This window comes from Gnatocerus cornutus, chromosome 1, assembly GCF_029298725.1.
Source record: "Gnatocerus cornutus isolate USDA-ARS CGAHR chromosome 1, icGnaCorn1.1, whole genome shotgun sequence".
In the NCBI taxonomy this organism is placed as follows: domain Eukaryota; kingdom Metazoa; phylum Arthropoda; class Insecta; order Coleoptera; family Tenebrionidae; genus Gnatocerus; species Gnatocerus cornutus.
The window spans coordinates 30,455,889-30,472,225 of record NC_142233.1 but is presented as its reverse complement, the minus strand read 5'-3'; the positions used below and the strand labels follow the sequence as shown (position 1 = coordinate 30,472,225).

The following is a 16,337-nucleotide window of genomic DNA, read 5'->3' as shown; positions in this document are numbered from 1 at the left end:
GGTAAGCCGATTGTACGCCGATTTTTCTGAAATAAATTACTTCTGCTTCTACAATTCGGTCGGATTCGGTTTTATAACTACGTTATTTCGTTCTAGAAACCTATTAGCTCCGAGTCAATCAATCATCGTTTTAGCAATTGTAACTTGTGATCGTTTGTGTAAGTACTTCATTTAACTTGACAACATAATTATTGTTAGTTTCTAAGTTGTCTCAGCTAATGAAACCTCTAATGTTGATTGAGTCAGAGTTTGTGGAGACTTGTTTCCATTATTTGTATTTGATGTGCGAATCGTATTTAGATTGTTTTCTCATTACTAACCTATAATAATTAATATGCAGTATAAACAAACGAGGTTCCCTTTAATCTCTCGTCTGTAAGTGCAGCAGTAATAATGAAAATTGGTGTGCTGGAATTTGATTTGAACATATCAGAGTAGATTTGGTTTGACTGCATGATAATTGGAAACATGGAGGCTGTTTAAATTTTCAGACAGCCCGTTATCGGCTAGACCAAGTTTCTTTTCCGACACTAACGGCTGTTACTACAAAAAGATTACTACATAAGCATAGAAAGTTATCGAAGTCTTGTACGCGCCAGCTCCATAAATTCTAATAAATTCCCGTCGTGAATTATCTCGAGGCTTCTAGTTAGTCCCTCAAAGATCGAAATTTAATGTCTTTCCGACGCGTTCGCACGATTAACTCGTCAAAAATTGTATCGCAAGTTGAGAGCCGTCTAAATTTTGCGATGGGCGTGTGATGGGGTTGTCTCCAGCTCCAGAGCGCTGGAAAATAGGTTATTACTTGTCCGCGTCAGGCTCTCTACTCCAGTGTCATCGATCTCACGCTCACTGCATTTCCCGCTGCTTTTGTCGTGGAGTTGCATCCACAATGCTCTCTTCGGCTAACCCCTCGAGTTTAACCCTGCAGCCACTCTACGTAATCGTTCACGTACCTCGCGGAACTCTTTTTCATCGATTGTTTGCCTGAGGCATTAGTGCCGCTCCGTGGCATTTCACTTAATTTTGAATAAACTTTCTAAATCGACAAGAACTAATGGCCAGCCATCTACCTTACCGACATCACTGTATTAATACAGTGTTAGCAAATTGCCAATATCTCGCGTTGATTCCAAATTCTGCACACGTTAGCAAAGGAAGGTACAAAGAATAAAATCAATAGTTCTAATTCTCTCAAGATATTAAGGTCGCCCTATCGTATAAATTTTGATTGAGTTTCCCAGTGGTGAACTAGACGCTCTCTAGCCGGCGAAATATTAGTTTTGCAGCTTGTCTTTCTGTATTGATTCCAGACGACATAAGAGCCAATTCTGCCAACGGTACGAAGCCATAAAATAAGCGAACACCAACACCAACTTTCTTGAGAAGCATCTGTCGGTTAATTGCAAAAAATATTCAACTTTTAAGAGAATTTTCCACACACAATTTATAGTTTTCCAGTATCAAACTACACTGACTTTTCAATTAGATTTGTTAATTAAAAGCACAACTGTAAAGGTGAAAATTTCTATACTATCTCAGTTACCCTCATTTCATTTTAAATTAGCGATTTGTATGCAGTATCAGCATATGAGAAATGTACAATTATTTCGCGTTAGAAGTGGAATCCTTCACCAGTTAATTAAACAGTCTCCACTTTAATCATTTCGAAATACTCGTTGAGTTTTCTACCAAGAGCTCAGCAGAGAAAAGAAAAGAAAAATTATTAGCATATTTTTCCTGTACACAGTGTCAGTGTTGTTTCTCAACAAAGCATTTAACCAGAACGCGATGATAAAAAACTGACGATTTTACGTAGCACTTAAAGTTTTACTTGGAATGAACTTACCAAACGGAGTTTTAGTAAGATTTGAACAAAACTTCAAGAATTGGAAATACAGACGCGGTCGTGGAGTTCGTAATTGAAACCGAGTAAATTTTGCTTTATTCCAGCGGGTCAAAACAGGATAATTCGAGAAAATAAATTAGTACGAAGCAACGTCCGGTTCCAAAAATTGCAGACTTTTCCCTGAACTGGCAAGTATGAGACCTGATTTTAAAATTTCGCTGTCTTTCAGTATCTTATTGAAATTCACGTGCCGCCAATGCCATTAGAAAGCAGCAGAAAGCAGAAAGCACTTTGATTACAGACCGCAATTCCGACATCGATTCAATTATGTACTTCCAATTTTCATGGGACACGAAACTTTGGAAATTGTGCGCTTTTTGTATGAATTAATTTCGACGACTCTCTCATTTTGCAATTAAAATTGTTATGTGAAAAGCCTGGAGCTCGTTAAAAAATTGTTTAACAAACAAACAGATAAAAGTCTTGTAAATGACACCGCATATAAAATGATGCTAAAAATTTACAACGTGAAGTATCCAGATCGTCACTCTTTATAAAATATTAAAGCGGATCTCGTCTTAACATCGCTTTAAAGCTCAGTCTTTTTGTTCTCATGTACATTTTCCTGTGTACAAATAAAAGAAATGTGACAATGAATGGCGTCCTCCATTTCAACAAAGCAAGCGATCGATTCGGGGATAATTAATCTACAAACTCCAGAGCCGGAAACCAATAATCTCACATTAACCAATTCTGCGTAACACACTCTTTAATGTAAATCAAATTTAACCCTTCAAAGGAATGAAAATTTATGAGGCTTTCCTACTGAACAAAGATGCATAATTTTGAACAGCTGATATCCGATGAATCAATATTTCGTAATACAGACTAGAATACATCTCGTTTGCTTCGAATAGATAATGGAATCACGAGTTTTGTAAAATACTGCTAGCCCTGAAAAGTGTAATATTTCACCGACAAAAGTCTACCTAGTTTAAAATCTTGTCTCAAACTGCTTTAGGTGTGTTTCTTTGAAACTCTGAACTAAATTATAAGTTTGAAAGCTCTAGCTTTACTCTCTGTTATTCAAGATGTAGGTTTAAACACTTGGGCAAATATAACCACTGAAGCAGCATTATAATCGGGATCATTACTAAACACATTCCAAACTAGCAAGTGCGTTGAGAGGAAAGAAGATTAACAACACCGGGCCTGTTTATAAAATAAAAAAATGGTGGATGCGCCGGGTCAAAGTTCCAATCAATTTAAAAGCCAAAGTACAATTTCAATGTCTAATTCAATATCATGCGTGCTAAAGTAGGTTCAGCGGTAAAACCGTTTGAAAATGCAAACCGCAATCAACACATCCCAATCCGTCATTTTATTACTGTATGAGTTTTTGCTACAGCTGTTTTCGTTCGTGCTGTAACACGTCCAAAATGAATTATCCGGTTTCATTTTTGGTGCGTTGTTTGAGGGGATCCGTGTCGGTAACAAAATGTGATGAATTGGAATTAACTTAAGATTGTAACCATTTTTTGCAACTGCGTTTTCCGAGCACGACAGCCGACGCAGCAAAAATTTCCCAATATCGGATGTACTCTTGTCTCGATAACTTATCCAACTAATTGACATATCTGTGAAAAAAATTCAATAAACTCAGTGAATTTCTGCGTAGTCTCCGGTTCTTCTTGCTCACTTTATGACTTTCTTCGAATATTAAATGAAAAGGGAAAGTATGGACCTATTACTTTTTCTGTTGCTATAAAATTTGCAAATACTCTATATAACCAAAACGTGATCTCTCCAACCGCCCTCCTAACAGCCTTTTGGGGTGTTAACAGAATGTATGTTATAGATTAAGTACTTAAAACTCTTCGAGCATACATATTGCTAATGATGAAACCTGGAAGCGCGTTCCACGGTTGCTCTTACTTTATTTAATAACCTAAAATTTCAAATGGTTTAACTTTCTCTGAACTAAAATTGGTGCCTCGCAGCAGCTGACACAGTGAGTTATAAGCATGTAGATGAACATGTGGGCATCGTTATTTGCAGTTATATATGTTGTGATTAAGGTAAATTAACTAATTTAAGTTGCACAAATTGTTTTAGAAACTTTTGCTCCCTAAGCACACTTTTGTTGCATGTATCCGCCTCGCTCGAGCCTTTTCATTTAGATAATAAGCATGGCTGCCTTTATTTACCGTTTTACAGCTGCTTTTTTTCACTACCACCGGCGAAAATTGAATTAGGACACTGAAAGAAACACTTTATTGAAAATTTATCTTTCAGAGTTTATAAAAAGTAAATAAAGTTCAAGTCGACTGTTGCGTGTTGATTCGAATCCAAAATCAAATTAAATTTGCACGACGAGAAAGGAAATTCTATTTATAGAACTTGTCATACGCTTGGTAATCCACGTTTCATTTTGCGACTTTTATTTTATCGTATCGATGTTCTAATACAAGAAACGCACGGAAAACCGAATGGAGACCGTCAAATAATTTATTTCGGAACGTGTTGCCTCAATTCCCAGGATTTGGAACAAAATATTCATAGGTTGGTAAACTGCCACCTTTGTAGTCGCTAGTGGTTTTTATTGAGGTTATGTGATTCCGGTAACGCCGTAATGCGGAGGTTTCAACAACCGAAGATTCAACGAAACACTTTGGGATTTTCTCGTCAGTAATGAACACTTTCCAACAAATTTTTTTTTAACATTTTTCTAGTTGTGACTTCTATTTTTACACCGAACGCAACGCAAATAAAACGCGACGAATTCAACCATCTAACACGTTTTTTTTACTTGAAGACTCTTCGCCAGCTTGTTATAGCAACAAAGTCCCAGACAGTTATATTTCGAATTTCGTGTCAATTATATTAAAAGAAGACAAACATCGCTTTTACGTCTTTTTGCTCCTATTCTCATAATTTATGCACAGGCTTTAGCATTTGTTGATGACAACAAACGATATAAAAGAGGCGACACATATTGAAAATTTGTATCCAATATGTGAACAACTCGCATGAATGTCAACACGATGCCTACATAATGACATCATTAAGTTTTCCTTTAGCAAGAAAATTACGGCGCGGAAATTTAATATTTGTGTTCCCAAGATGCCAGATAATTGATGCGCTTCTGTGTTTCATGAAACTGTGTTATTATGACAAGCAGTAAATATGGATCACATTGGATCACATTTTAATTCCATTGATGGAAATCGAAATCTTTTAATTTGTCTCTCGTTCGGAGCCGCGAAAACTTGGAGCTCGGAATTTCATATCGATTTTAAAGTCGCAAGCCATGGGAGTTTAAGAATCCCAAATGATGGTAATAAAAGCAATTTATGGTAGCAAGAGTAGTAGAAAATCGCTAATAACGAAAAGTAACTGAAAATGACTATTCCCGCGGAAAACCAGCTTAAAAAATTAAAAACATAAACGACGCTATAAAAGGAAAGTCACAAAACGGAACTGTAATAATTGGACGACGTGGCCTTGGGACTGAAAATTTCAACATGCAAGCAGCTTTTTTGGTGTAAATCTTTACGGTTGCTAAACGAAAAATAGCCATGTTAGCTTACTTGAGCACATAATAACCAGAATTTCCCTTCTCTTTCGATTCCAAAATTAATTTAAATCGGTTGCCTTTAGGATATTAATATAAGGTTGCCTTTACAAAGTTATTAAATTAAGTAATCACGCCGATGAATTTAATTTAAAAAATACAACAGTGCTCTGAATAAAAATGAAATTAATTTCAATTTAAATTACGGGCTTGTTTGCGCACGGGAATGTTTTTAAATAAGTACCTAAATCAACACGGAAATATTATATAAACAGATTTTGCTTTGTTGATAAACTCAATAAAATCTAGACTAATTAATTAGGGACTAGACTGCCAGAAAAATTACAAAAACATCGCGCGATCTCCATTCCCAGACAAAATGAAATTAAAATTAACAAAACGATATTAGCCCGAGTTTAAAATTGTTTGCAAATCGATTATTATCCACAAAATTGCAATTATTTAAAAATATAAATAAAATTTACCTCTTCGTGAAGCGGTGAATTTTGCACACATTAAAATGAGCGCTAATGAAAGTAAAGTTTTATTAAAAAATTCAGTTAATTAAACTAAACTTTTTTCATATGTTAAATTCTAGAACTACCCTAATAAATTTCGCTAATCCAATCTCGTTTGCACCAAATTACAGAAATGTTTTACGTTACGTCATTGCCATAATCAAAAGCATAATTAAAATTTATCCTCGCGATGACTGTTATGAACAATTTAAATTTGTGCCAACGATATTACATCCGATTGTTTCGTAATTTTAATTTAGCTTGGTTCAATTCCCATGAAAGTGCACGAATACAAAATGCGAGAAAAGAGTAGCAACATTGTACAACTAAATTTTATTAAGTTCGTCTTTGTTGTCCTCATGGGCGGCCCATCTCCGAGATGATGTTTTACAATTGCTTTGATACTGTTAGTGAGCAAATTTGCACCGACAATAAAAAAAATTTGCTTCTCCAACTTAATTTATGTGTGCGCTTATTTGAATTTAAACAGAAAATTAATGAACGCAAACTCTAGAACAAATTATGGAAACAGTAATATTGTTTCGCTTGAATTATACATGTATAATTATTACTGAATTTGTATGCATAGCTGTTGCCCGAAATTTATTGCTGTTTTGTGCAATATTATTAAGTTTCCCTACTTCGTTGGATCACATAATTGTGAATTGCGTTCGCACTTTATCACTATGAAATTTAAATCATGGACGTGACACTTAAAAATGAAGAACATGAATTGTTTGTCGTGGGAAACGCCCATAATAAGATCTTCCAATTTCCGAAAGAATTGCTCCAATCTTACGTTAGTGCTTAATGTCGCATGCAAATAGTGTATTGATACATCGTCAGTGATAAATTCCCAGCGTCGCTTCGCATTTTTTCCTCAACATCACACTCTTTGAATCTTGTTTTAGTTAACCGACTTGTACGTACATCTCGTCTTGCTTTTATTGCATGAATAACGTAAACAAATCTACGACTGCGAGGAGCCGAGATACACTAAGTTTTATGAATTTCGATGGAATCGTCATGGAAGCTTGAATTCCAAATGAAGAGAATCGTCATCTTTTAGTTGCTGAGAGAGCGATAAAATTAAACACAAGTGTTCAAAACTTGAGCCACCCGAACTATTATTGATTTTGTTCAACTTTACAGGGTCTGAGTTTATAAAGTGCTAGGAGCTAACTATTGGCCAATATTGTTTTAAAATTGAAGAGATTGATTAAAAATGGTGCATGCGCCGAGTTCAATTTCAAATTATTTATTATCTAGATTAAGAAATGAAGAACGAGAGAGAAAAATAAAAACAAACTGGTGTCAAAATTGATGAATGTTCGTGCTCATTTGGAGGACTATAATTTATGTCGTATCTACAATATTTCTCCATTGTGGCTCTCAATAAGCTCAATATTGATTTATTGACCACAACTGTACTTCGGATTAAGACAAAACAAAATAATTTCCATCAAACATTGTGGGTTTTATGCTAATGGTCGAAGTATAATCTATTTTAGATCGTTTTCACGCTTTATTCCTCCGAGGACTAGAAAAAATCAGATAAATACCTCTAAAATGTATTCACAAAGGCACTTGTTCTCTCTTTTCTTTCAAGCTTTGAGTGATTCTCGTACGTTTCAAAGTCAGTAATTAAATTCACTGAGCCTTCCGGTGATATTTTTTCCAGATTAAACGTCACGTTGGAATAAATTCAAGTACTTTATGTCAAACACGAAAACAGATATTAACAGCAAAGAAAATCAACGTCAATTTTTCCTAGTTGAATCCGACATTTTCTGACTTCTTACATAAAACGATATTCACACTTGAAATATTACGCAAACGAAGCAACATAAAGTCTCTTTTTATAATTTGTCTCTTTCATAGATAAAAAAGTTGTGAGATTATTTACGAGCCCAAACCAGCCTCCGGCAAATATGTAATGGGACTTCTTGAGAAGAGTTTGGTTGACCGACGGTGGATTTGTGCTTATGTTTCGCTAAATCCCGAGTAAGAGAAATATTCCGCTGGATATAAAAGTTTATAGAAATTGGTTTTGTTGAAACATTCAAGTTAATACCATCAGAAATTTTTCTGGATGAGAAACTCGCCGGGCAGTAATAAATAAGCCAAACAAACCGTGATGGTTAAGTATGTTTTATTGAGTTTTAATGTCAATGTTGACGATTGATCTTGTAAAGTCCGAAAAAGCAGAAACCTTTGTGTGGGACGCACGCAAAAACCGAATGTTTTTAATTACCTTGTTTCTTTTCTCACCTTCATTCTGCCAAGCTCTGAAAAACAAGCTTCAGAATTTATTCTACAGCGATTGTATGTGTTTAAAGCGACCTATTTTCCAAGTATTGGCCAAATAGGTAAACAAATTGGAGTGCTTATGAGGGTGCAGAAAATTGCTTTAAGAACTTTTATTGGGAAAAAAACACTTATATCTTAAGCGTAATAAGGCAATAAAAAGAAAAACACTCTGGATGGAGTTTTATTAGGATTTGTCCACCTTTCTATTCAATGAAAAATAATTAATGTTTTCAACGCAATATTTAATGTTTTATTTATGATTGACAAATAAATAGAGCGTTACAAAAATTGTTGTTTACATAGAGGAATAAAATATTTAGTATTTAATCAATATATTTAAAAGTAAACAAAGTATTGCCTGCACTTTTTGTTTAGTCTCTACATTTTCTTTTTTTTGTGAAAATTTAAAATAACATTACTTTATACAAAAAGTGTACCTACAGATTTGTTCTGTGCACAACAAAGTTTGAAGAGAAATTATTTCCACATAAAAAAGCGTCTACCCTAATTAAGTTTAAAAATATTTTCTTGTTTGAATTAAGTAAAAAGCATTTTAATTATAAAATACATTAAATTAATGAATTTGATAAAAACAAACTAGAAATTTGCCACTTATAAAATAAAACAGATAACACAATGTCTATCTGTACAGCAAAAGCTTAACTTGTTTTTGTTTGTGTTGGCTGCGCTAAATTTTTATCCCAATCCGAGCAAACAAACATCTAAAAACAAAAATTTAATCACAGCCTCGATTGTCCCATCAAAGTTTCAATGGTAAAAAGATAAGGCGAAAAATAAATAATTGCTTTGAAACAAATTTTAAAGATCAAAGCCGTGGCCCACAATACCATAAACATTTACTTTATAAAGTGAACTATTAAGTTCTTTACGTTCAAAGAAAACTTATTTGTACAGAAAAGGTTATGATTTACTTAATTATCTTAGTACGAGTCGGCCGTTCTTTGAAGTCTAAGAGCAGTTTTTTAGCAAACCCAACATTCATAAAATCCGTAGAAAAGTCTCACTTTTCCTCTTGAACTTCGCTAAGTTTTAGCTAAATGCTTACAATCAGATATTAATGTAGAAAGTTCATATAAAAAAGATGTTCTCTCAGGTAATTTCCCGCTTAATTATTATAAAATGTGTGGAAGCTGTGGCTCAAATAGTTCCAATCCACTTTAAAATTCTAACGCCTCGTAACACCAATAATTTCCGTGTTATAAACTTTGTACGCTATTTATCGATCGAAGGTAAAATCCTCGCTGATGCACAATCCTCTGTTAACTCTAATCCCTCAATGATGTCGACGATACAGTTGTGCCCTAAATGACGTTTTGATGATACGACATTCACCGTCTGTTGCTTCTGCAGGTGACGTATTCTGAGAGCGACGCCACGCGTCGCGACGTATAGTTCCAAAGTGCCGATCGAAGCGGACGTCGCTCACTCATTCATCCTGCAACCACATTATTTTGGGAGTGCCATCCTGCGATGTCTCTCCGAAGGTCGTACAGTTGTCAGCTTGTTTACGTGTCATTAATTTTAAGGTACGCTCACATCAATCAAACGAAAGAAATATTTAGAAGTACACGCACAAGGGGTCCCTAACCTACGACCACACGCAGTGGATAGAGAGTGTTTAAATTGTAACTTTAGTGAAACTAAAAGAAACGGTCCAGTCCTCAGTTTCCAATAAAATCAAATTTTATTGTTAATAAAAGTTGTGGCTTATAGATACAGTTAACTGTTTGTAAATGATTCATTTTATTGGGCTTGCAGTAGAGATAAACTAACACGGAGCCAAATTATTGGATTTGGGGCGGTTTATTTTAGGTCATTTTAAGATTGTATCGGATTTACGCTGCGGCGAGTTCGAATTTTGAAATTCGAGGAAAAAAGGAGTTTTTACATGCAGGATCAATACAGGGAAGCAAATCGAAGGTTACGTGGCGGTGAATATTCCGGAAAAGTCTACCACAGAAGTATGTTGGCGATTAAAAAAATATTTTGTTGCTGTCACTGCCATGATGACAAAAATCTTCTTGTCGAGATTCCAAACTTGCCTTAAAGGAACGATTGATGCGTCCATTGAGCAAACAAAGCATTAGCTTACTCAAATATAAAGTTTTGAAGATACTGAAAAATTGGTGGATGCGCCAAACTTGTTGTTAAGTTGGGCCTCCCATTATGTGTGTTCCATTAAGACCCGAGTCTTAGTAGCTTAAAAATTAGATTCTTTAGTTTCAGAATTTTAGACACGTTAAAATTATAATGTTACAGGTTCAAATAAAAATAGAATAAAACTGTCTACAGTTTGTGTCGTTTGCTACAAACAAAAATTTGCGATTAGACACAGTTATTACAATCAGTGATTACAATCAGTACTGTTCCTAAATTTGATTAAAATTAGGTGAAAATTATTGCAGTTTCAAGCCAAACAAACTATTTTTAAAGTTTTCGATTGGTCTTCAAATAAAAATTTGTGAAATTTGTCTTGCTTGCTGTATAATTTTCCAATTATTTACAACTAATGAACAGATCTAAATCAATAATGTTCTTAAATTTGATTAGAAGTGCGTAAATTGTAGGTAGTAATAAAGTATCTTAAAGAATTTTTTGCACGATAGAACAATTTTGCTTAGTTACCGCGTTTGCTGTTAGAACAGTAAGTTGGGTTTACTGGTTACCAAGATAAACAAAACGGTAAGTACAAAATTTACTTACCGTTCTAGAACGGTAAGTAAAAATTTAGAAATTGTCATTTCAAAAAAAGAATTTATATACATTTTCATACCGAAATTTTGAGTTTTCAAAAATTATTGAAGAACAATTAATGTCAATTATTTGAAACATTTTTAGTTTTATAAAAATAATCGAAATTTGTCTATCGTGCAAAAAATATTATAAGCATCACGAACGGTAAAGACTATACCGTGTTCTTACCGTTCTTAATACTTATACTATTGCTTCGTCCCCAAAATAAAAATGTCTAAAATTTATCTCTTTTGCTATATGATTTTACAATTAGATACAAGTCAAAATCAGTAAATTCTCCTTGTGTCTAATTACAAAAGTTTTACGAGAGCAACAGACAAATTTGATTTTTAAAATTATGACCTTAAGGTATTATCTGTCTCTTTAGGCTTTTTTATGTGATTAGGTTCATGGTATTTTCCAAAACATCTGCAAATAAAATTAATAATCCTCTAAAAATGATGGATTCAGTTTCATTTTAAGCCAGCATTTCCATTTTAAGCATCAATTATTATTTCGCAATATTGAAGCCAATGTGGAATCTGTCGTTAATCGTGTGATTATATTAACATACGCAAAATATTACTCTGAATACAATAGAAGCATTAAATTTGAAACCAGCAGTAGATAAATCAAAGCAGAAGTAGTTGCAATGTTGAACAATATTAACATATTAACATATCAAAATAAAGAAAAATCAGTATTAATTATACCTAAATGAGCGAATTTCAAAATGTTAAATAGATAGTACCAATTTTAAAAATAATAAATCTCTATTTCAATAAATCTAACTGTACTGTTGCGGTCATAAAATAATGAGCAATGTCAAACTGCCGTTGTCTGCCGTTGTAATGCTATTAAGCGTAAAGCTTCAAAAATCAATTTCAAATTTGAAAACATCAATCATATTCCGCTAAAAACTTATTTACCCTTCTGAAATTTTATGTCTACACCGACATTTTATCAGCTCAAATAATGTTTTTTTTTTCTATTTACTTAAAGCAATTTTTTTCGCATCTACCATCCAACTTATGTAATTACAGTAACAGTCTTGAAAAGTGCCTTTCTTTCTACGTTTCTGCGAAGTTTATTAATTAAAACTTCCCTTACTATCAACAAGACAATACATCAATACAAGACCCGAATCAAAAAACAAAGTGAAAAACTCGTTCTGTTCTTTGTTCCATAAAAACTTAAACGCCTTCGATTCGAAAAGTAGCATTTCAGGCCGCGTCGATTTTCCATCGTTAATTTAAATTATAAATTTTTGAGTTATTTTAGACAAGCTTTTATAGACCAAAGATAGGTAGATAAAACATTCGTAGTCGGTTTTATTTGCGCTTTGATCGTAGCCATTTATCATACAAACAAGCACTCGTTGAAGCAAGGACGAGGGATGTCTGACAGTCGACCAGATTTCGATGAAAAATAGACTTCGATATTGTCAGAACTGACTATTAAAAGTAAAAAGCTCTGAACTTGACAGTTAGCTAACTGTGTGGAAAAACAGGATACATAAATTCGAATGGTCAAGTATTCGATAAAAGTCGATTTAAAAAAAACTTGAGCTCGAAACGGAGAGAATGAAACAAAGCAGCCCGGAGCGCCAAGTTTTATTATAATTCCGGATATGCTATTATACATTTATATTAAGTATTCATTCCTCAACCTTGTTGATCTACAAAACTTGCAAAGTTCATCTGTTTGACGAGATTCTATTGTTTACTTGCTCAAACTAGTTGTGAGTATCTGCATAAATTCTGCTGCAGGTTGGTGTTTGAAATTACGTCTTAATTGGAAGTTGTTTGTAGGTAAAGTTTATTTTTTAAACAATGCGACTCTGATTTTGCATCAACAATTTAATTAGTTTCTCGCAATTTCAACTCCTATTTCGTTAAGTTATGTGTACATATTTTTTACTGCCGCTATCTAGCACTATAAAGCACACGTATTGCGCAATTTCAACTGTGACACGGAAAATTGAAAAACGGTCAGGTGAGACACAAGTGCGGCAAAACGAGAGATATTCGATATCTTGCGCGGAATGTTTTATTATCTGATAAAAATTCATGTTATAACTGTGCACAAGTTTGTGACAAATCCACTTTAAGCTTCTATTAGAAGAAACGACACAATTCCGTTGACGTTTTAGTAATCATTCACCGTTGCGATGAAAAAGACATAACATTCTTGTGGAAGTGTATTAAACTTTGTAAGCAGCACGTGTACAAATAGCTTCATTACGTTTGTTTTAATTGGTTTTAAGTGTGATGGGAGTTTGTGAGTACCGCGTTCCAGTGAAACTATGTCTTTAAATATAGTTTTTCTGGGGTATCTTCAATCTTTAATTAACAAACAGAGGAGGATAAGTGGAATTTATTCAACCTCCTGACCTGACTATCAAAGCAATTGCTTACAGTAATGAAAAATATCGTGAATCTGCAGCAAGTCGTAAGAACCACTGCGCCATCAATCAGAGAAAATAAAATTGGTGGATGCGCGCAGATTTATTTCATGCACTCAGGGTGAAATATATGCATTCTACTCCAGAAACCAGTCGTACCAACAAAAAGTCTAATTCCCTCTTGTTAACACAACAAAAGTGCATCTAATTTTAAAAAATGAGGGAAGTAGCTGCAATTTATCAAAACGAGACCACTGCGCATGTCCTGCGATTAACATTTCGAAACACTGAAAAAAAAAACGGTACAATAAAAGGGCGTTATTTACATGGACATTTTTCACGAATATTTCGAACCTTGAGCGTACAAAAAGTAAAGGTAAATTCTAATTTATTTCGTTGAAAAGACTGTATATCAATGATCACTATCTTAGATATTGCAAAGGAAATAAATCAACTATTGTTCCCATTCTTAACCAGCTTGGAACTTTAATAAGTAGACTCTAATCTTCTCCAAACACAATCAATACAATTATCAACCTGTGGGTTCGCATTTGCTTCCGCACAATACACTTAACCTCGCAATCTAATAAGTTTAATGCTTTCCCACATTATTAACATGTTAAACAAAAATCGATAATCAAGGGGCGCAAGATTAATACAAGACCTTTGAGTAGAATTACTAGTGTGAGATTAATTGTAGTGTCAATAAAAAAAACTCGATAAAATGTTATCCTCGAGTTCCCTTCCATTTTGTGACTTCGATATTTGAGAAACGTTTCAGAAAAAGAACTTTCGGAATATTTGATTGATTCTGATTTCCATAATATTTGCAGGTCGGAAATGAAGAAATATTTGAGATATTTATTTAGCTTTAGACGTTGTCGTGCACATTAGAAATTCTGTGTCTGGCATACAATCGATGTTTGTTCTTTCTTGTAAGTCATTGTGGCACGTCGCAATGATGACAGAAAATATCATAACGGCAGCGCGTTTACAATGGAAAAGTAAAAGGGAAGGTCGGTGCAACTTACCCACGCAAGCTACAAACAAAAGGCCTAAGAACAAAAGTTCTCGTGCGTTCTCCATTGCTCTTAGAGGGGTTCTTCAACATTACCGCCAACACTATAATTTGTTACCATTATCATCGCGTCTCTGGAGCTCACAGCGGTCATTTTCTATCCAATTGTTTTGTGGTGATCATTCGATCTACTTTTAACACTAAACACTTTAACACTGTACACTTAAAAATCACAGAAGAAGAGGAAGTTCACTAACTCTATCTACACCTTACGAGCGGCTACTTGTAATTTCTAAAGTCAAAACTTTAAGACAACACTAGTTTCTGAAAGAGTTTTATTGTTGACAATTAGCGCGCTTATCAGGTGGTGTTCGAGCGCGCGGGTTGCGGAGAGGAAACATGCCGCGAAGTGTTTGTTAAGAACTACCGGGAGCGAGTGGCGCCTCGACGCCGCAAAACCCGGTCGCTCTTGGGCGCCTGCGTCTGTCCCTTTAATTCTATTATGATTATAGTCATCGCTGATAACACAGATTCGATATTGATGGATAGTTGCTTGGATCTCCTCCTTTCTTTATCAAAACCCTTTTGCTTTAAAGTTATTTACGTCAGTGGCCAGTTTCTAGATAAAAAGGTACTATCGGCTTTTCGAGAGCTTTACACTGTTAGCCTGCTTCACACAAGTGCCAACTCAAATCTTCAAATCGATTTTAATTTCGTTCCGACGCGATTGTAACCCTACATAATTGCGAGGGACAAGCTGTAAAAAAATTGTCGCTATTTAACTACATGTTACAGTGAAAAATCACAGCGCAAATTTACGACCAATCCCAATTTACTTCGGGTTTAAATTGACCAATTACTGGAGCACAGGATCTTTAACTAAATAGCTAATGTAAGAGTATAGATAAAAAACGTCTCCAGAGAGTAATACACTTTCAACTAGACCCACTGCGACATTGACGATAATAGGTAGTTCAGGTGCCTTCTAATTAAAATTTCAGGGAAAATTATGCAAAAATTTTCCGGTGCCAGTCTGGAGAGAACTTCCGACTGTTTATTGTGGAGATGTCAAAAGGAGAATCAAGTTAATTATTCAAGGAAATTAAAGTTTTGTGAAAGGTGTGTACTGAATTTCCGGGAAACTAAACGACTTTTACCATTAACGGATTTATGCACAAAATACGAAATTGATACGTCTAAGGATAAAATTTGAATTAATAAAAAAAATTGTTAGTAGAAATTAAAATTACTGTTGCCATTCGAAAACTCCCAATTATTTTATGTAGTTTTAATGAAAAGACTCTTGAGAGCAAAGAGGGTGAAGCCCTAACCACTAGCACAGCCTCACCGCGTAAACCGATTAAAACAAGAACTGACAATTCATTATAAAAATAGAAGAGAAATCATACCAAGTCCGGTCCTTGTCCCAAATGTTTGTTTTCCTCCACAAAAGCGCCCTTGCTCACCTGAAAAGGAAATAGACATTAACTACTGAGGAGTTATTGAAAACTTTTCGAAACTTCTAATTTTGCAAATTTCGAAGTGTAAACTTGTCTTCTTTTCGTCCTACATCAATGATATTCAAATTGAAAGTAATTACAAATTCCTAGCTAGTACATTTTAATGAAGCGGGAAAGTATAAAGCGGCTTCACACTCAATTTCATTATGCTCCTGAAAGGGAAGATCAAATCAACTACCATAATGTGTCCCAATTATCTGTTATATCTAAATTAGAATAGAGAAAAATCGGGTCCAAGCGCACCTGTTTAAAAATTAAATTAGCAATAAAATCCCTACGAAAACTACCATAATTTGTGCGAGGGTAGCTGCGAACTAGACACAATTAAGCTTTCAGGATCTGAATTATTTAACGAAACTGTGAATTCCCGTTTTATCACCGTTTCATATA

The 16,337-nt window shown here is 34.4% G+C and overlaps 1 protein-coding gene across 2 annotated transcripts in view; it reads right to left on the bottom strand.

Moving 5' to 3' along the window:
* The window catches only part of LOC148181531 (zwei Ig domain protein zig-8-like), an 85,378-nt gene extending 70,505 nt beyond the window's left edge, over window positions 1-14,873 (bottom strand). For both annotated transcript variants that reach the window (XM_088045727.1, XM_088045735.1), the window contains exon 1: window positions 14,441-14,873. In XM_088045727.1, coding sequence (XP_087901853.1) covers window positions 14,441-14,495 — 55 coding nt within the window. In that variant the 5' untranslated portion in view covers window positions 14,496-14,873. The remainder of the gene's footprint in view (window positions 1-14,440) is intronic.
* Window positions 14,874-16,337: the final 1,464 nt, after the last annotated feature.